The 21,967-nt window shown below is 43.7% G+C and overlaps 1 protein-coding gene across 4 annotated transcripts in view; it reads left to right on the plus strand.

The window, feature by feature from the left end:
- Positions 1-21,967, plus strand: part of VWA8 (von Willebrand factor A domain containing 8) — a 344,886-nt gene that overhangs the window by 295,515 nt on the left and 27,404 nt on the right. For 3 of the 4 annotated variants that reach the window (XM_034665237.1, XM_034665238.1, XM_034665239.1), the window contains 3 exons: positions 3,817-3,925; positions 7,041-7,197; positions 13,691-13,799. In XM_034665237.1, coding sequence (XP_034521128.1) covers positions 3,817-3,925; positions 7,041-7,197; positions 13,691-13,799 — 375 coding nt within the window. Of the gene's footprint in view, positions 1-3,816; positions 3,926-4,072; positions 4,217-7,040; positions 7,198-13,690; positions 13,800-21,967 lie in introns of those variants that run through there. The other variant, XM_034665240.1, reaches the window with a different exon arrangement.

The following is a 21,967-nucleotide window of genomic DNA, read 5'->3' on the forward strand; positions in this document are numbered from 1 at the left end:
TTGCTTTATTCCAGAACATTTTTATGAGTTATATTTTACAAGTTCCATGTTTTTTTCCATTTTAATTCATATGTAAGAGGATTTCTGGGATTACAGTTCTTAAGATTACGGCACACTTACCTAAAAGGAAGTAGATCGTGTCAGCGTGAGAAACACATCAAAGGTCTCAGCACATGCCTCCGTTTGCACCAAAAGTTGTAAGGATCTGGAGTGGCACAGTCGGTTATGTGTCCGACTCTTGGTTTCAGCCCAGGTGGTGATCTCAGGGTCATGGGATCGAGCCCCTTGTCAGGCTCCAAGCTCAGCCCGTAGGCTGTTTAAGACTCTTTCTCCCTACCCCTGCCCCCCCTAAAATAAATAGATCAATCTTTTAAAGACATTGTAAAGGTCCATAATATTTGTGGTTTGGGGAAGATTTTGATCCATTTCAGGTCTATTTCAGTAATTGGAATGATTTACTTAAGTTCTTTCTAGGTGAAACCAGCCCTCAAAGGAAATGCATTCCAGATCCCCAACACATTCTTCAAAGTACTCAGCGGTTTATCAGCTTTCAGAATGACCAGTGGCTCATGTCTGTCTGTCCCCAGGAAACAAGCTTCCTCAAATGATAGGCCTTCCCTAATATCTGTTTCAGTTTCTGTCCTGGCTTGGACTGTCTTAGACTTCCTGCCTTGTACTTTTTATGAATCATTGTCAACTCATGTAGGAGATGCCCTAAAATGCCTTTGGAAGCCCTTTGGCAGATGTGCTAGAGAACTACATTCCTGTGAGTATAATGGTATTCATACAATGACACAAAATTAGATAAACTTCCCAAAATGCTTTTTTTTTTTTTTTAAGTAAGTGTCCTGGATTTTTGTGGTGTATATTTCTCTGGAATAAATCAGGTTTGGGCTGAGCTGATGATTGTTTTTGTCAAGAATTTGTCAATTTTGAAACCCCTCTAGACTCCCATTTGGGATTGGTTTATGGCTGCCTTGTTGGCAATGTAAGCAGTGCCATTTCCCAGCAGATGGCCTGGAAGGACACAGGCGGCAAAGAACATACCAGTTCTTTTCTGCCCAGAAGTCTCATAGCCAATTTTCTGCCTCCTGTTGGCCCACTATAGGTGTCTTTGCGACTCCAAGAGCATGATTTCAGAAGTCACTGAGAGGGGCAATTTGAGGGGCTTTTTGTTTTGTCTAATGCCATCATTTTTAGTATTTGTTCTTAAGAGGCTCTTCTCTTACACCAGAATATCTGGATTGTAGGAAATGTCTAAAGAAGGTAACTAATTTTTGATTGAAATAAAGTTACTAGACACCTAAGAATTTGTTTTCTATTTCTCTTCTGAAGTTCTTTTATTTATTTTTAAACAACATACCTGAAAACACACACACACACGCACGCACACACACGAGAATACACGTACCCCAAGGTAAGGAATGATGCTCAGAATAGTTATTCCAATAATGCTGCATTGCTCAGACCATTTTTGGAACTTCATCTTTTAGAATTAGCCTAAAGAAGACTCACAGCTCTAATAAGCAAACTAGTCTAATTATTACGTAAGCATACCTGGTTTTGACTAAAACCCCAGCTTGAACACCTTATTTACCAGATTGGAATCAGAGCATCCTGACACAAGGTGGGATGGTAGAACTCATTTAGTTCAACTCCCGCTTAGTTCCTGATGAGAAAGTTGAGGGCCACAGAAGTTAATTGACTTGCCAACGGATACATAACAAGTTAGCAGTTTATACCAGAAATCAACTCTAAGTATCCTTTGGCTGTTTATTAAAATTCAAATTTAGTTTTAACACATTGATGCCACCATTAAAGATACTAAAGAATCATGGACTCTGTAGATCCTTCCAGAAGCAGTCCAGAAGTGTTTTGAGCAGTGACAGTATTGTTGTAATAAATGCATCTTTTAAAAAGCATATATTCTTACTATAGTGTGTCTTCATATGTAAGTTCCATTATATTTGTTTTTAAAAACCAGTTAGACTGTAGTTATAACTTTTATATAAATTTCTTAAATTTATATAAATTGACATAGAGAACATCTCTAAGATACTACAGAGAGCTCCAAACAGTATCTGCTGGGCTAAGGCAAGCTCGTCCTTGTGCTGGGCTGTCCAGTGAAATAGCCACTACCCACATGTGGTTATTTAAATTTAAATTTTAATGAATTAAATAAAATTTCAAATTCAGGTCCTCAAGTACTCAGTAGCCACATTGGACTAATAGCTACCATATTAGAAACCACAGATGTAAACATTTCCATCAGCACAGAAAATTTTATTAGATAGTGGTGGTCTAGAATTCTTACAGCCAATATACATATATTAATTTACTGTTTATGTCTTATAATACCTCTGGACAAGTCAGAAAGTGGTGACAAGTTCTGGGAAAATTTTTTTAAATGTTTGTTTGTTCTCTGAATGTTTCTATCTATTCTGCATAGCTTAATTTTAAAAAGGAGAAAATATTTATTTTGACCCATTTTTAGAGCATGATTATGTGTGTGGAATTCGTATCAGTTGTCATGTCCTGGTTGCTAAATTTGCTTAAAGTATGCTAAAATTGTGGCCAAAAGTCTGTTACTGTTGCCAAAGCTATTGGCAGAAAGCTCTTTATGATGTTGTAACACTTGAAATTAACTCATCTGGACATAGACAAGGGAAGTAATGTTGAATTCATTCTTAATAGCAGTTTTATTTGCAAAGGCTCTAAATTACTTGCCTACCTTCATTAATCCAACATCCAGAATGAAAGTCCAGGGACTAACAAGGAGTGGGTTAGCTCTAAAGACTGATTTGGCATCAGGCTTCAGGTCCACCTGCAAGCCCCCTGCTCCACCCTAAGCAGTTAGAGAGCAGTGACCAATCCTCTGTGGCTTTCGTAGGCCCCGTGGTACTTCGTGTCCTGCCAGTAATTCGTCTATAAGTCTTATTGGACAAATGAATGAATATTTGATCTGGTCTGTCCTGAAAATCCTTACATTTGACAGCCGGCTCATGGGACTCATGAAGAGTCATTCCTATTGTGGAATGATATCTATGAACTAACTTAGTAGGATTGGAATCCTTGGGTGATTACCAGTCCTTTTGGTGCATCTGTGCTGACTAAAGTTAGGGACCAGTGAGCCACAGGCTTTCACAGAGGAGGGCTAAAATGCAGCTTATTCTGTTTGCCATTGCAGGATCAGTAAATCCAGTTTTAAAATAAAGCTGAATTAGGAAAGCTACAACATACCATAATCAAATTAGAGAGGGTCCGGAAAATAAATATGCAGTCTTTCGCATCTGTGTGTATACTCATGTCACTGAAGCACACATAGATACATTTTCTATTTCTCTCTTCCATATATTTTATACAATATATTTCTCAGAAGACTGGGATTTCTTCGAAAATTAAATAGGTAAACATATATCTGCTGTTACCCAGTTGGAACAGCTGGGCAGTGATCCTTTTAAATCACCGGGAAAGTGTCGGTCTCGGTGAGATCCACTCTCCCTGCTTCTGGTAGGTGTTGCTCCTGGTGTAAACGCTTGAGGCATGTTCTGCACCAGGAAAGTTCTGAAACTGTAACTCAGTCCAGTTTCTTTTCTTTTTAAGGAATTTTCTTGAAAATTAAATGTCTCCTTCCCAACCAAAGGAATGTTAAATCTGATAAAATTCTTTGCCAGATACCAAGAGCATCTGTTGTGTCCTGTGGCCTGAGGTTATAAGATACCTTAAGGATGTAGGGGAAGAGAATTCTTCTTCCTGTCCTGCAGTTTCTGGTGTTGGTCACGAGAGAGTGATAATGTCTCAATTCTTCATTCGTAGATAACAATCAACAGAGACAGTGGTGAAGACGTGAGCTCCCCCAAGCACGGGAAGGAGGACCCAGACAACATGCCCCATGTGGGCGGCAATACGTGGGCTGGAGGAACAGGTTGGTAGCATGGGCGTCCTCCTGGGTGGAGCGTCCCGAGCCTTCCCAAGCCCACAGAAACTGCACATCACCCCTGAGAAGGCTCAGGGACCACTTGCCTTCTCTGCCTCCCCCGTTAGTCAGCTGGACTGTGCTTTTGCCCTGCAGCCCAGCATGACATCAAGACATGGAAAAACTCTGGCATTTCGAGTCCCACAGACTCTACCACCCTGGGACCAAAGACCGTTCAGACCCTCCCAGGGTTGCCACATCAGGAAAAGGAGAAAATATTAACTCCCTGACAAGGCTGTGGTGAGGATTACATGAAATTATGATTATAAAGTGCTGAGCACGGGACCTGGTCTGAAGAATGTGTTCGTTAAAAATGTTAAGCCCTTCTTTTAAATCCTCATGCCCTTGGGATCACACCAGCCATCTATAGTAAATCCTCTTGACCAGCTGACTGGGAAAAGAAATGGGCCTTGCCTTCCACATCTCAGAAGTGAGTATGTTGGGGATGCAGGATTTTGAGATAAAAGAGTGGGTTGCAGTTTGAACCGATGGCTGTGGTCCATTCCTTCCTCTTGGCCGACTGACGGGAGCATTGTTCCCATGACTGCTGTCTTCCTCTTTCCTCTGCGGCAGCTGGGACAGACGCAGCTGCCGGGCTGCAGGAATAGGGCCAGACTGTGTGCACTCTCTGATCTTATCTCGACCGTGAGCCGTGCTGGCACGAGCTCCCGACTTCACCTTCCCTGAGGATGCTGTGTGCCTCTTGGCCTTGACAGCCTCGGGAGGAAATGGGTTTCTGTGCTGAGACAATGTGCTATCAAATAGGCCTGGAGACTTCTTGCCTATTCTGTTTATTCATCAAGCATCAGCTTTAAAGAAAGTGTATTTTTAGAAATGTCCTTTGATCTTGAAATGAGTGTCAAGCCAGCAAGATTTCATCCATATGGAATGCATTGTGGAACGAGTGGGCCAGATGTAGGTTTTTCCCAGCGGTGGACGGCTCTGGAGCGGAGGTTCTCGCTTTTGATTCCGTTTGAATCTACGAGCTCACCTCTGTCCAGACCGAAGACCCTGTTTCTGTTTCCCTCAGTCTTTATTTTTCTGTCAAATCTTTTTTGCTTCCGATTCTTTTTCTGTCTGTCATTCTCCCTCAGAATTCTCTATGTGGAACTTAGCTCTGACCCAAGTCCCTTGATCCCTCTTTCATCATCAGAGTGCCTCCCTTGCGTGTCCTCCTATATCTTCGGAGCTGATGTAGGGTGTCCAAGATTAGCTTCAAGATGATGCCTTGAGTCTAGAACCTCTGACCAGCATTTTCATTTAAGTAGTACAGATTAAAGGATCTCAGAAGCAGAGGTCATGAAGAGCTCCCCGCTCATGCCCTCTCCACCCCAGTGTGACCTTCCTGAGGGTTCCTGTGCCTCACGCTGAGCGTTGCTCATACCAGCCTCTGAACAGTTGTGGGTGCTTTCCTCTTCACCAAGACTGATGTCATCTTAGCGCCCAGGAAGTGTTAAGCACTAATCCGTGACTCATCCCTGCCGAAGAAGAACTTCCTGTAGGAAGGGGGTCAGGTCACAGAAGCAGCCTTTCTACCTCTGGAGCTCATTGTCACTGTCCAGTTACTGGTCCCTGCTGCCCCCAGGCTGTCCCTGAGTGAGAGCCAGGAATCACACACGTCTGAGAAGGAATTTTCCACCCCCAATTTCTAAATAAGAGTGAAATCAGGTGTGCTCAAATCAAAGGGTAAACATCTGATCATTAATAGACTGTTCTCATGCTGTTTCCCAAAAGGAAGCGACCTGCCTGGACCCTGGTAAGGGAAGCAGTGCGTACTGAGTTTTACTCTTAGTTTATTACACCAATTAAGGCTCCAAAGGAGAAAAGATAAATGTAACATCATTTAACCAAAGCCTGAAAGTTTTCAAAATTTCCACTTTATGCAACTTGGAAATGCCCTCATTTTCTCTGACCGGAAGTTGTCTGAATAATAATAGTAAGAGCCACCCACTTACATAGTTCTTATTTCGCACCAGATACTGTTCTAAGCAGTAGCCTCATGACAATGCCAAGAAGTAAATCATATTAGTATCTCCACTTTACAGATGAAGAGACCGAGACACAGAAAAATTAAGGAACTTCCTTCAAGGACACACAGCTAGTGCACGGGAGCAGGATTCAAACTCAGGCAGCCCAGTTTAACTGTACAGTGCTCTGCCGTATAACACTAGTATACGATACGATATGATACGATACTTTCCCTCCAATGTGGAGTTCTCTTCTAAGTGCCCACGTTATGTGTGAATGAACAAAAGAAACTGATTGCTAGTATTTTCATCATTATAAAGCAGAGGTAATAAACTGGTAGCCCAGAAGCTACCCCATATATGTATTTTGGGGGTCAACACAGTATTTTAAAATAATTTGAATGTATTAAACAAGGCCAGCTTTCTCTGGCTAGCCAAGGTCCTCACCACTTCTTACAGTATTACCTACCTGGTCTTCCAGGCATTTAATTTATGTTTACAACGTAAGCAGTTTACACAGTATGATACAATGTGCACTTACAAGCATGCAGACTTGGGCTTATAATGGAAAAGCTGTTCTACCCAAAGCTGACTGTATCCTCTAGCCTAGCTGTCTTTCTCTTATTTTAGGGAAAAATAAAGTAACATGTGAGGGACAAGGAGTGTTGCTCATTTAATTAACAAATACATACCGAGTTATCTATGGAGTTCAAGCCACTCGTTAGGTACAAAGGTATAAAAATATATAAGATATAATCCCACCCACATCATATGGTTGGTGAGAAAAGAAAAAAATAAATATTAAAGGGTAATAAATAGTGGCCGGAGTGATGCCTGTGAGGTGGAGTCATCTGGTGAGGTGTCCTGGGATTTGGACAGACCCTTGAAATACGGGTGAACTTTGGGTGGATGGAGAAGAGAAAAGGCACTCTAAGCAGGGGGGTACCCTTCGTTTCCAGAATAAGGTCATTTGATGTTTAATTACTGATTAGGTACAGTTAACATGCTTCACGGGACTGCTTTCAAGCCACGATCTGACTTTTGTCTTGTGGCCTGGGGCACACTTACAACCTGGAGTTTTCACGGTTTCCTTCCAGGGGGAAGAGACACCGCAGGTCTGGGTGGCAAAGGAGGTCCATACCGGCTGGACGCAGGCCATACCGTGTACCAGGTGTCGGAGGCTGAGAAGGACGCGGTTCCCGAGGAGGTGAAGAGAGCTGCCAGAGAGATGGGCCAGAAAGCGTTTCAGCAGCGGTGAGTGGGTCGCTGCTGCTCGAGCAGGGTGGCCGCTGTGGTGCCAGGTGGTGGCTGACCTTGAGCAGACCCGAGCCCTCGGATTCTCCACCTCACGCAGCCTGGACTGCCACCCGTACCTCCCACCTCCCCAGCAGAGACAGCCCAGTGAACAGAATGCCTCGTTCTCTTTGCCTGATGTGGTCAGTTCAATGCATTGACCACATAGAGCTCATAGAAAAAGGAACTGAGCCCATGAGAAAGGAAAACCAAATTAGCCGCCCATAAGAGAAATCATAAAGTTCAAATCACTCCATCCACATCCATTCCTAGGCCCCAAAGGGAATTTAGAAAAGTCTATGTGATGTTCCCTTCCTGCCCTCAGCTGTCTTGTAGATGTATGTGGGGACGGGAGTGGTAAACATGGGCGCGTGCACACACACACACACACACACACACACACTCAAGTGCGGCAGTCCCGTGGTACGAAGGCCGTGCCCCCTGCCGGTGCAGATGAGGATAAGTCAGTGAGGTGGGGCCTGAGCTCAGCCAGGGTTTGGATCCTCAGGAAGGGAAACCTAAATGAGCAGAGGCCCAGAGCAGGCCGAGCACAGTGTCTGTGGCGGAGAGAGCCAGCTTGCCTCTCCAGGAGGAAGACTAACAGCTGGGGTGGTGGGGGCGAGGCTCAATGTGGGGTCCCTGTCAGTGGGTGGAGGCCTTGAAATCCAGGCCCACAAGCCTGTGGCTTTTAGATGATCCGGAACCCATCTGGGCCACTTGGGTTGGAACCATCTAGAAAATAAGAATGCCCATGATGCTTTTACTAGACATCCACATGTGTCCTTTAGCTAAAAGCAAAAACCGAAGGACCGGTGAGTACCTCCTCCAGGACTGCGGAGACTGGTAGTGGTGTGGGAGGTGGCTTCACATCCTTGTGCTGCATGGAAGGGGCTGGGTGCTGTTAGGAAAAAGCACGCTTTTTGTGTGTGTGTGAGTTATGAACTCCCTCCCACATAGAACATCTGGTATTACATCCAACGCTGTGCTCACTTACACACCCTGCAAGTAAACAGCACAGAACAATAGGGACAAGAATGCAGGCCCCTCCTGCCACACCCTCAGGAAAGCCTCGTGTCCCCAGCAGGTAAATAAGGCAAAAGTGTCCCTCCCCACCATTCCGCTGACTTCCCGGGAGACCTGGAACAATGTGTTACCCTCACTGTGCCCGAACTGGCTCTCGTGGAGATAGGTGACTTTCCTCCCTCCTCTCAAAGAAGTTAGGGGACAGATAACTATGTTAGAAATGAAAGCAGTTTAGGGGCGCCTGGGTGGCACAGCGGTTAAGCGTTTGCCTTCAGCTCAGGGCGTGATCCCGGCGTTATGGGATCCAGCCCCACATCAGGCTCCTCCACTGTGAGCCTGCTTCTTCCTCTCGCACTCCCCCTGCTTGTGTTCCCTCTCTGGCTGGCTGTCTCTCTCTCTGTCAAATAAATAAATAAAATCTTAAAAAAAAAAAAAAAGAAAGAAATGAAAGCAGTTTAAACTTCTCAACAAAAGGTGGGAGGAATGCCGTGTGAAAGATCTTGCTGGGATTCAAAGACTGCTCTGCAGTCCATATAAATGATGAAACATCCATTTAGGAAAAGAACCGAAACATGAGATATGCCTCATTCTCCCCTCACCAACTAATGAGTTCCAAGTGTTGCCATGCTCAGAGTGGTCTCAATTTTTGCACGAGTGGACAGATAGAGTGCGTTGATACACGTAGTTCGTGGGGACGAAGAAAGACCTTTCAGTAGTGCTTGGGCACGAGTATACAGCCCGTTCTCTGATTTCCGTAATAAGGATAAGGGACCTGGTTCTATTCACCACCGTCCTGCAGGGGAAAGAAGTCAAGGAGCATTTGTGATACTAAAGCAACTAAATTTAGTGGCTGTGGGAGAGGAAAGGGAAGAAATGGGGAAGGGAGAAAGAAAACCATACACCTCTGCTAATTACTGCAAAGAAGAATCTAGTCCAAGTAAAAGAGAAGACCATAAGGTGGTTGAAAGACAGGAGGTGAACAAGAGTATGAGAAAGGAGGGGAAGAAATAAAAACACATGAAATCCTGAGACATTCAGGGCATAGCAAAGCACAGAGAGCAAAGAGGGTGCTTTCTACTTTCATGTAGCAAATACTCCTATTTGGTGAGTATCCAATTTAGTATTGTTGAAGATTCTCTTTAAACTTTTTATTATGAAACTTTTTTTTTAAAGACTTTATTTATTTATGAGAGAGAGAGAGAGAGAACACAAGCAGAGGGAGCAGCAGAGGGAGAGGGAGAAACAGGCTCCCCGCTGAGCAAGGAGCCCGATGTGGGGCTCGATCCCAGCACCCTGGGATCATGACCTGAGCCAGAGGCAGGTGCTTAACCAAATGAGCCACCCAGGTGTCCTATTATGAAACTTTTCAAACATAAATAAAAGGAGAGAGAAACATATAGAGAACCCTATGGACCTGTTCTCCCAGCTTCAAGAAGGAAAATCTGGCTCCACTCCCAGTCCCCACCCCTGGGTTGTTTTGAAGCTAATCCAAGATGTCCTGTCTTTTCACTGTAAATACTTCAGAGTATATCTCTGAAAGATAAGAACCCTTTAAAAAAAATAGAAACACACAATATGACTATCATGTCTTTAAAAAGTAAGAATTCTTCACTATCATCAAATAGTCTGTTTTAAAGCTATTTTGTAACTCTTGGCATATGTAGAATGAGGTCAGGTCCCTCCATTTATGCTTTATAGTGGCCTGTACCTTTTCTCTACGCTTCTTATCACTCTTTCATCAATGCTTTATTCAGAGACTGCCTAACACTTCATTCAGAAGCTGGCTAAAACTGGACTGGGTGGGGGGCTGGGTGAAATAAGTGATGGGGACGAAGGAGCACACTTGCTGTGAGGAGCACAGGGTGATGTATGAAGTGCTGAATCACTATGTATTGTACACCCGGAACTAGTATCACACTGTATGTTAACTAACTGGAATTAAAATAAAAACTTAAAAAATAAAAAAGAAATTGGCTGAGACCAGAGTGACAGCCAGACCCATCCATCAGCCTAGAGGTGCCCCATATTGCCATAAAGAGCCTAATACTATTGATAGGCTCTTGTCATCATCAAAATAGCCTCTAGTTAGCATTCATTTGTATCCGGATTCCAGTTCAATACCTCTTTCTATACAGCAAGAATTGATTGATACTATATACCCAAAACTTATATTGCATGCTGTATATTAATTAACTGGAATTTAAATTAAAACTTTGAAAAAAAAGGCTTGATTCAGGAAGACTAACAGGTAGACAAGCATAAGACATGCAGAAAGCAGGACAGAAAACATTAAACCAACGAAACATGAATGAAATTGATGGTGAAGTGTTTTCCGTGCCTAAGAGGGCGTTCGAGGTGGGCGCAGCTGTGGAAGGTGTGCCCCCTACCATTTGTAAAATGAATCAGTCTTACACAGTAGGTCTCAGCTTAGGTTTGTTTTCCTCATAACTGATCCAAAATTATAGTATTTAAGTCTGACCTATAAGAAAAGTAAAACGAGAACCAAAATTCCCAGACTCTTACGTAACAATAAATATACCCTTTAAAAATATACTGTGCCAACAAAATGCAGTTAGTCCACATAGATTACTAGGATGCGAAGCAGCTGTGCCCTGCAGTTTTGATCAGGGTTAAAGCAGCAAAAAGACATATTTCCAGCTAGTCTTGTGGGCTTTGAGAGTATTAGCACCAGGAAGCTTATCTGATCCAGAGGCTAAAATTTCCTATTTTCTTTCTCCATTCCCTGCGTCAGTCTTCATCTTTCAGAATTTATCAGCTTTGAACACCTTGTAGGTGATCTTTCTGAAAGCTGACACAACCTGGAATATGATTTCCAGATTTCTTCATAATTAAAACAGCATGTGGTGTGTTTTTGGGTGTAACACGATCGTGCCAGAGGTAGCCTTATAAGTGGAGCTGATTCTGATCTCAGTGCAAAGACCAGTCTGCCCAAGGTGGCCTACCAACTGCCTGACTCCTTTCTTGATGCGTGTGTGTGTGTGTGTGTGTGTGTGTGTGTGTATTTTTCCCCTGCTAAGGGCAGGCTATATCCACATTTTTTTTTTCTAACCTCCCTTTGGAAAAGTACTAATCTCCCTTCTTTGGGAAAGAGCGTATTAGCTTCCTGTGTGTGGAGGGGGAGGTAGCATCCTGCAATATTCATGGTGCCCAGCTTCTGTCAGCCTTGATACTTGAGACATAACTTAATCTAATGAAAATTTATTGAGCATTTTAAGAGATTGCCAAAACCAAACATAAGAGGTATTGTTAGGAGGTCAAGTCCTGTGCACGTATTCCTAGCTGTTCTTCAGAGCAGAGAGTAAATTAGATTTAGAAGGGCCCTTTGGCATGTCACCTTGGGAAACACCATTCAGCTATTATTTACCTTTTGATAGACAGTGTTTTCAACGTGCTATCTAACAGCATTTATTGAGTGCTACCATGTGCCAGGCGTTGTGCTAGGTACTGGAGATTCAAAGAAAAAATAAGACTATTTCTTCTCCCAGAGGAATAAAAGAAAAAAATATCCATGTAATAAATCACGGGTAATAAATGTATTTTTCATTAAATTTTTGGTTTAATTATACACACACACGTGCATATGCATTTTTGTGTACTAGATCTCGATATAAAGCATATTTCCTTCTCTGAAAATAAAGTTTGGAAAACACTGCAATAGAGGGAAATAGACACATCTAGCGAAAGCCACAATGTGCAGAGTTGCATAGTAGATATCTACGGAAGATTCACAAGTGGGAATGATCAGTTTTACTGGAGGGATCAAGCAAGACTTCAGTGGGATCTTGCGAGCTGAGTTGGCATCAGCTAACCCCTCCGGGTGGCAGGGCAGGAACTGCAGATCTGCCCGTGGCAGTGGAGGCCTAATGTTACATGATTCTAACAAGCCTCCACCACTCTGCCCTGTGCTGGGGGGATTCTCCCCGGCGCTTGGCCTGACATGGAGAAATAGAGACCATTCACTCTCATTCAGCATTTGAGGTTTCTGTTCCAGCCCAAGAAGATAAATCTGTATTTGAGATAAGAGTTTCAGCTATGGACCTGCAATCCATACATCCCAACACCGCTCACATGCATACACACACGTGTGTGCACGCACAGCGGTTTAGAAGACTGTGCTGTTGCTAGGCTCTGTCGATGTACGTTCATTAGTGCCTGTCCTAGGATCAGCACCTTTACAGTTACCGAAACTTATAGAAACATGTGATCAAATTAGTGTATTATGGATACAACCCTGTAAAACCCACGAGAGCCTCACTTGGTGAATGAACCTTCTCCTTATGATTGGTTTAAGATGTTGCACTTTAAATAATACCGAGTCTTATTTTTATTTCAGTCATTCATTTCATTCCATTTTGAGCACCTGTTAGGTGCTAGGTACCATGCTAGGCACTGTACACGTAACAGTGAGGGAGACTCAGTCCCTCTCCTAAAGGAGCCTAGTTGGGGGACAAGCAGCCGATGGGTATAGCAGGGGTAGGAAATGCTCTGACAGTGAGAAGCACAATGTGCTATGAGAGCACAGAAGACAGACCTGGGATCAGTGCAGGCTTCCTTGAGGTGGTCCTCATTGATTTGACTCTTGAAGAGGAAGTGGGAGTTATAGGCAAAGAGGTAGAGAAAGGAAGTGCCCAGTGGGGGAGCAGCCGAGGCAGGAGCACTGAGAGGTGGGTGTGCCATGTGTTCAGGGGTCTCTAAGGGCACTGGTGGGCTGCACTGGAAGCTAATGAGGAAGAATGACCAAAAGGAGCACTGCGCTAGCAGGATAGGACTTCAAAGCCACAATCATATGAGAACACAATTATCCTGTTAAAAGTACACAGCAACTTCAGAAACCTCTTGAATTCCACATAGCAACACACTAAATTACATTATGGGGCCTGAACTCCTATCTTGGTCAACCAAATATCTGTCCTTGGTCTCTAAAAGCAACCCACGGAGCTCTTCTAGGAACCTGCCACATGAACTGACCAGCTGCCAACATCGTGACACGTCTTTGGGTTATGGCAATGGTTTGCTCTGGAGCTGACTCACTGGCTCATGAGAGCCAATTGTGCGCCTTTCTTTCCAAGTCAGTGCTCAGTGATCTTACTGTTAGTAGCTTGGAATTGATCACGGGGGGAATATTTACACCACAGAAATCAGCAAATACTATACATCAGGGCTTTTTGTTTATTTGGTTCAGTTTGCTTTGTTTGTTCTGGAAGGCTCCTTGTTCACCACGTACCAGCGCCCCGCTAGATATTTTCTTCCTTTGAAACTCCTAGCTGGAGACATTACTCTTGCCTTTTCTCCTCCAAGGCAACGTCAGTTACCAAGGACCTTGCTACAGTTCTAGCAGCAGATGAATAGAAGTAAAAGACCACATGTACATGATTTCAGCTGTTATCTTTTCTACCCCCTCTGGTTTCAGGTTAAAGGAGATCCAAATGAGTGAATATGATGCCACAACGTATGAAAGGTTCTCAGGTGCTGTTCGACGGCAGGTGCACTCCCTCCGAGTCATCCTGGATAATTTACAGGTAATCCCTCCAACAGTGGACTAAGAAAATAATCTGGGCCCGAAGCTGGACCCATCCCAAAGCTCTTGGAAAAGTTATCCAAACCCTAATCAGCCAGTCAGAAAGTATCAGTGCCAGAAATGTTTTAGTAAGACTGTGGATCACTCCATGGCTTTCTCAGGTGAGTTCTCCAAGGAAGAATATTTGACCCCACCTGTGCGGAAAGCAATAATTTGACTAGCAACCCTAGAAAACACTAGACTTCCTGATTTCCCTCATATTAAGATCCATGAGCGTCCCACCTTAACTAGGAATTTGCAGGTAGAATTCTCGTCCTACAGATCATTTTACTGTCATTGGCTATAGAGGCAGAGGAGCATTTTGGGTTGTCCAGACCGTGCATTCTCTGTGTCTCCTGGCATCTCCTGCTGTTCCCCCTACCCTGCTTTGCCTGCTGTTTTTCAGTTGTAGACTGTGCTCGTCTCCGAATCAGTTAATACTGCTCTTGTCCCTTAAAATGCTGATTAAGATGCTTCAATATTTCCCAAACAAAGACTTGTTATTTGTAGAATTTGCTTTAAAAAAAATGCATAGGCAAATTATGTGAACAAAGTAACATGGAAAGATTGGATTTTTCTCCAGTAAAGACACTCACTTTACCAGTGGTTATCTCCCTGGGCAGTAACAGCGTCTTCTGGGTGATCTCCAGGGCAAGGCAAAAGGTGATAAAGAGCCAAAATGAGCAGTTCATAGGAGAGGGTGATGAGAGGCAGTGCTTATGCTAAGACTGAAGAATGAGTGCTTTAGTCATTCATTCATTTCTTAAGTTCTTGATGCACACCAGACATTAGGGCTAGAAAAAAAAAATGCAGCCCCTGCCCTCAAAGAAGGAACTCAAAGACAAATAGGCAAAGGATTTCTTACATTCTCTAGAGAAGTATGTGCACAGTACTATGGAATGAACGAAAAAGGGCTTTGTGGAGGATGTAGTGCTTGAGTTCACACTTGAAAGATGCTGAGAATTTTCCAGATGGTTGAGGAGTCAGGGTGTTCCAGACATAGGACACAGGATGGACAAGTGCAGGTTGTTCAGTGGGACCAAGAAGAGCCTGTGTGTGGTAGGGGACAGTGGCAAAGGAGAAGGTTATCAAAATCACAGAGACGTTGGGGTGCCTGGGTGGGTCAGTCAGTTGAGTGTCCGGCTCTTGATTTCAGCTCAGATCGTGATCTCAGGGTCTTGAGATCAAGCCCTGTGTTGGGCTCCACAGTCAACAGGGAGTCAGCTTGAGATTCCTTCTCTCTCCCTCCCCTCTGTCCCCCTCTTTCTTTCTCTCTCTCTCTCTCTCTCAAATAAATAAATCTATTTTAAAAAAAATCACAGAGACCAGATCACAATCTGGCCTTTGTTTCCATGATGACATGCAGACAATGGTGAGGTTTACCCTGTGTACAAATGGGCCATTAGATTATTCACAATACCAGAGAGGAGTACGAGAATACATTTTTAATTGAAGGAATGAGAATCCTCCTCTGGTATTAGTTTGGTATTCACTGGGCACCAGGCTCTGGTTACTTCCACAAACATCACCACATTTAATCCTTCCATCAGCCCTTTAAGATAAATGATATTATGTTTACCAGATCAGCCAAAGGAAGAAAAAGTAGACACACTTCTGTGACTTCTTCAAGTAGGACACCAGGTAAGCCTGGGTTAGAGTTAGGGTTACCATTAACGAATGACTTCTGCTAAAGCCAACAGTGTTGAGACCAGTATCAGAAACTGTGTCCAGTTTGGCTTTCTGCCCTCAAAGAGAGATGTGAAAGAAAACTGTGAAGGGCTCAAAGAAAAGCAACAAATATGATTAAATGGATGGAAAACAAGAAATTGGCACCTATCAAAAAAAAAAAACCCATAAAGGAATCAGGGTTCATAACTTTCTAAATATCCTCAAATAGAGTAATTATTTTAAGGATGTTTTAATTCTCTTCTTCCCTGGAAATCTGAAAAAGAGAAACTAGGCTTAAATAATAGCAAGAAAGAGTTTTAAAACATAAGAAAGGGAATAAAAATGATGTAATCCTTGGATGAGAACCTAAAACGGCTGTGGAACCACCATCTCTCCACACATACAAGCACTTTAACAGTAGCAGGCATTCACGGGGCAATCGCGTGTGCCAGGTGTTCCGCTAGACGCCTTGCATTAGCAAAAGCATTACCGCCATCTCTTCCCTCACCGTCGTCAGCGTCAGCATCGCGTGGTGACTAAGGGCGCCGGACAGCCTGGGTTCCGTAAAGTGCAATGACAGATCATAGAGCAGTTTGTGCAGATTGACTCATGATATGCGCAAACCATGTGAAACAATGCCTAGCACGGAGCATTCTCTATGGAAGAGTTTGTTTCATCGTTACTTCCATAGTTGTTGTTGCTAATATTCATCAGCTTGGACTGCAAGCCAGACACCCAGTTACATATTTGACATTCATTCATTGTGCTGGTGAATCCTTAGGATAACCAGACAGAACGATTTTCTACATTTGATAGATAAGGAAGCGGAGGTCTGTAACCTATCTATTCTCACAATCTTCTGGAAGTGTAGCTATTTTGTTCCCATTTTGTACTGAGGGAGCTGAAGAGTAGAAAGATGTTGTGACTTGGCCTGGGTCATGTGGCCAGGGAAGCAGGCATCTGAGCCCGAAGCTCGGGTCCCCGTTACCTGTTAGGCATCTGTACCCGCTGCCAACCGTACAATTCTCTGAGAAGAATTGTTCTCACATATACCTGTAAAGCATTTTGTGTCATTATCTGGATGCCAACACAGCATTTTCAAGTGTTTCCCTTATTGAATATATGTATTTTCAAATCCACAGAAGTGTTATTCTCAGGTGGGCCTTCTAGTCCTCCATGTAGACAGTTAAAAACACAGCTACTGGCCAAGGATAGACAGGGCCTCGGGTGGAATATGAGTCTTTAGATTGTAACCAAAACAAGAAGGCTTTGTTTGGTCCCCCTTTCGCCACTGTCTGCCAGTCCTGTGTGACTCTGATTGACTAATAGCTCCCAGCTGTGTTGAGGTTGCTGTGTAATCCCGGTAACCATGGGTGTTTCCTTGGTGAACAGCAGAAAGTCTGGCCAGAAACTAGCAAATCATCATTTGAAATGACTTCTCAAAGCTTCAAGCCCACGCACTGATTGCGGGTGGCAGGGCTGAGATGTGAAGAAAGGGAATGTTGTTGCCGCTCCTGTTAACGTCTGCTTGAACACACGTGTCTGTTGCCACTCCTGGCCTTCCCAGCTGAGAGAGCCATCACCGGTGACCTCTCTTTGCTTCTTGACTGGATTCTGTATGGGATATCGTAGGGTCCTGGCTATTGGACCTTTTATGAATCAATAGCAAGAATTTTCTTATTCAAATGGAGTCTATCATAACTTCAATTATACTTGGTTCAGAATCTGAATGTCTCCAGCATTCCCTGACAAAAGAAAATATCCATTCCATGAAAAGCCACTGATTGTAATCATATCTTCTCTCCAGCGTTTTGCTTATCTACAATCAGTAATTTCATTCTCAGGCTAAAATAAATTAGCCTTTCTCTGATTGCTTTGGCTAGCATGATATCTCCATGAACCAACAATTATGTTCTTTTTTTTTCCTGGAGTAGTTTAAAATGAGCTTAGTTTGAGATAAACAGTGTTTTTGAACATTGATGTGTGACGTGCACTATGCTTGGGCAGTGAGGGCACAGAGATTCATGGGATACTGTCCCTGTCCTCCAGAAGGCTATAGTTTTGAGGAGTGGGAAAAACAGTCACCCAAACAGATCATTTCAGTTAAGTATGATAGGTGTCTAGGTGGACAGATGCATAGAATGCAGTGGAAGCCAGAGGAAAGGGATTCTAGGATAGATTTTTCAGGAAAGGATAACATGAGCTGGCTTTTGAAGGATACATGAGTATTCACCAGTTAAAGGAGAGTGAAAACAACACGCCAGCAGAGAACATGGCGTAGACTAAGGCATGACACTGCAGTCTCGGGTGCGAGCTGAGGGCTGTTCAAGTGTGAGCAGGATTCCACTCAGCGTAAAATGCACACAAGGACGTGGGCTAAGAGGCAGGTAGGTGCCGGGCAAGGAATTTAAACTTTATTCTGAGCACCCACTTTATTCATATGTAAAGAATGGAAGGCATTTCCCCATTCCTTTTATTCAATTTAGAATAACTGTATTTCATCCAGTAGACATTCGTTGAATATCTCTTTTGCCTAAGGCTTCTTGCCTTCAGTGACTAACTTAGGAAAGCAGATACACGAGTGGCTGTAGTAGAAGACACAATACGGTAAATTCCTCGGCCGTGTTTTAAATAAAGTGCCGCGTCATGTAGGCAAATGTGTGAGCAATTTCTAGGCTGTGCAGTTAGGGAAAACTCAGAGGAAGTGCCATTTGAGCGGGACCATGAAGGATGAGCATGGTTTCAATTGGGAACTCTTCTAAGGATGCGGATGGAAGGACAGTCTTGACCAGAGCTTCTCAAGCCTTCTGTGGAGAGAGGCCAGGTTTTTTTCATTGACCATGAACTAATGCTTTTATAAAATAAAGCAGAAATGAATTACTGAAAAAGATATAAAAATGAACATATAGATACAAACCTGTGTTATTTAATATTAGATTCAGCAAACAAAAAGCACTTTGTCAAATTGCCATACCAGTTTTTAGATGCTTACTGTTCACTTCTGTAACTTATTTCATCATGGACCAGTAGCAGGTGGACAGAAGGAACCTATGAGCAGAGGAAGAAGCCTTGAATACAAGGCTGTTTGGAGAACGACAAACAGTCCAGAAGGACTAGAGTTCAGAGTTTGGGGATGGAGCTGAGGGCAGTGGGTAGTAGGAGAAAAATTGAGGGGAAGGTGAACCCCCAAGGACCTTGAACATCATGCTGACTGTATTCCATAATCAGCTGAGGAGTGTGAACATGACTGAGAAAGGGAGTCGTATAGTTGTATCTTCTTTCGGAGGCTTCATAACCTCCTAACCATGGAGAGAGAAAGGATCAGAGAAGAGAGAGGTGGGGAAACCCGGAAATCAAATCATTAAAATCACTTTCAGTATCCAGGTAAGAAGTGATAGGAACCCGAGCCAAGGTAATGGAAGTGAAAATGGAAAGGATGGGGCAGTTTGGAGGTAGGACAGGAAGACAGTGACTGATTGAACGTGAGGTGGGGGAAATGGTGAGGTTTTCAAGCCCTAGAGAACAGCAATAGGGAAGCTAGGAAGAGGAGAGGCTTGTGGAGAAAGCAAATGTTTGGTCTGGATGTTACCATGTTTTCTCACTGCTGGGACACCTACGTAAAAATGTCATGCATGATATTTGAAGATTTTAAGATGTGAATCTGGAGTTCAGGGGCAAAGCTAGGACCAGATAGGTTGCATATCTGTATACATATCTATGTCTGCATTCTTAAGGTCATCGGTATAGAGCAACAGCCCAAGCCAAGAGAAAAGGTGTGTCGACTACAGAGCAAAGGGAGAGGAAAGGTGGAAACAGCCACATCGAGGAATGTCTGCATTTCAGGGAGAACCGTAAAATGCCAGTTACTCTTTTTAGCACCTGAATGGCTCATCACTCAGCACATGGCGTTAGTGCCCAGGAGGGACAACTTCAACCAATGCAGCCGAGAAATACAGTCCCGACTTCCAGTCTGCTTGAGCACCGGCCTCTAACTCGGTCTTTGTCGGATGACCATGAACATGTTAAAATAACAAAATCCTGTAAACAGTGAAAAACCACATGACAGTAGAAATTAGGGAAGAGTACTGGTGACACGCAGGAAGCTTTGAAGGATTTGTGCTGAACGGAGTGTGATGAGACCCTGTGGATGACAGTACTAGCGACAACTCAAAAACCTCCCTAAGAAAGAGCATTACTAGCCAGGAAGTGCACGAAACCCAGGAGAATCAGATTGGCCTCCCTTACGTGGAGAGGCGGGGAATAGAAGCCCGAGCCCTCAAGTTGGTGAGCAGCAAATCACCTGACCTCCCTCTTGGCACTGCCAAGCAGCAACACCGGGAGCAGTGGGGGTGGGGAGGTCCAGATTTTAGGCCGTGGCTACAGCAAACAGAAAGCTGGGGAGGGAGTAACACCGGGAAAGGGGCCAGACCGGCCTTGACTTATCCTTGGCTTAAAGATGAGATCAAATACTAAGTGGCCCCCTTGCGATGGCTTTTCCAAACAAAGAAAGAAATGATGTGAGGATGAAGTTCTCATGCCGTGACTGTCCACAGTTCTAGCTCCTTCTCTACTGAGTTCTTGAGCTAAGGAGTGTAGATTTAATTCAACTAAGAACACCAGTTGAAATCTTCAAGAAGAACTCTGAAAATAACAAAGTGGCGAGTCAGTGCAAGCAAGGAGAGTCTGTTCCCAGTCTGCTCCTAAACGGTTTTGGAGAGCCGTCTCATCCTTCAAGAGCAGGGACACCCAGAATGAAATAACACAGGGTCTATGAGACGATTCTGCAGTGAGGTAGGGTGGCAAGCATCCAGGATGCGGAGGAAGATGCTGCTGCCGGGCTCGAGTACCGTCTGCAGAAAACACCCGAGTTCTAGAAAACATCTGCTTCGTGTTCTCACAATTCAAAGAAACTTGAGGTATGTGAAGTAAGACATGGATTTTTAAAAGTCTGGCTAAGAAGCAAGCAGGAATAATAAGGGAGTTGAACGCAATAAGGAAAGATTATTAAAAAAAAAAAAAAAACTAAAAATGCAGTGCCAAAACTGAAATCTACATTGAAAGTAGGAGGAACAGACTCAATCCAGTCTAAAGTCTAAGTACTAACATAAGTGGAAACTTGAATTGTTATTCCAGACTGTAGAGGAAATAAGGAGATAAAAACAAAAGAAAGCTGATCGGTAAAAATAGAGCAGAGAGCTAACACACTGAGCCACGGGCCCTCCCGATAAGTAGGACCTTGGCACACGGGGAACGTTCCGTAAATCCATGCTGAATGAGCCAGTGATATTCCCGAAGAGGACCTGAAAGAACACGTGAACAATAATCAGAGTAACAGCAACAACACCAAACTGCACTGAGCTGAAGACAGGCCTAAGGCTGTGGGTGAAAAACACTTCTCTGAGGCCCAGGCGAAAGTAATCGAACAGATGCGCGCCTCACCGCAGCCTCATGGAACAGCGCTAACATTTCCGAAACAAAGACCATAGCCTAAAAGCATCCCAGCAGACGAAAAACAAGCTCTTGTTAGCCAAAAATTAATCTTACCTTCGTTGTCTCTGAGAAGTTGAATGCCACGAGGTAGTGACAGAACAGGGGGAGGGGGAGCTGTGAGCCGAGAACTCTCTACACAGCCGGAGAGACACTTCCGGACATTCAGAGACTTCAGATATGTGTCACTTAAGTACTCTTGCTGAAAATAATTGTGAAGTAAATATGTATACACGCATGGACACACACATACATATATAAAATAAGCACATCTGTTTAAATATTCCAGCCAATTAGGAAGGGAATTCGAATTCTTTAAGAATGGGAAATTCATGGTATAAAAGGACTTACGATGAGCCTCAGAATCAGTTAAACACAGAGTCAGCTCTAAGTAATTGTGGTATGTTTCAAAGAAAACTCAAATATCAAGAATAATGCTTTGAAAAAGATACACAATATAAGAAAAGTGAACGTAATAATAACAAGTGGGGCCTAAATTCTCATAGTGTCTCACAAATTAAGCCAAAATCACGAAGTCGATAGGAGGGATAGAAGGAAGCAAAAAGTGCGATAATTTGTATTACCTGCGAGAGAGACAAATACTATTTCATTCCTGAAAATAACTAGAGAAGTTCAGTCAGGCGTTTTAAAAATTTAATCATGCCAGTATTTTTTAATGCATTTGCTGCAAATTGCAGCGTGTTGTCATAAAGATCCTTGCGATTCCTGTGTGGAGAGGGGCCCACGGGGGCAAGGGGAGAAGCAGGGAGGCCAGGCAGGGTGCCGTGGCAGTGGTCCAGGCAAGAGAGGAGGGTGCTTGCGCCCTTCTTCGTCGCGCACTAGACGTGAGCTGTGAGAGAAGGAGGATGCGAGATGCCTGTAGGCGTGTGGCCTGAACAGCCCGAAGAATGGGGCTGCCGGCTGCCTTTTCCTGAGATGAGGACGACTTGGGGGAAAGCAGGGCCGGGTGAACAT

This window comes from Ailuropoda melanoleuca, chromosome 7, assembly GCF_002007445.2.
Source record: "Ailuropoda melanoleuca isolate Jingjing chromosome 7, ASM200744v2, whole genome shotgun sequence".
Lineage (NCBI taxonomy): Eukaryota > Metazoa > Chordata > Mammalia > Carnivora > Ursidae > Ailuropoda > Ailuropoda melanoleuca.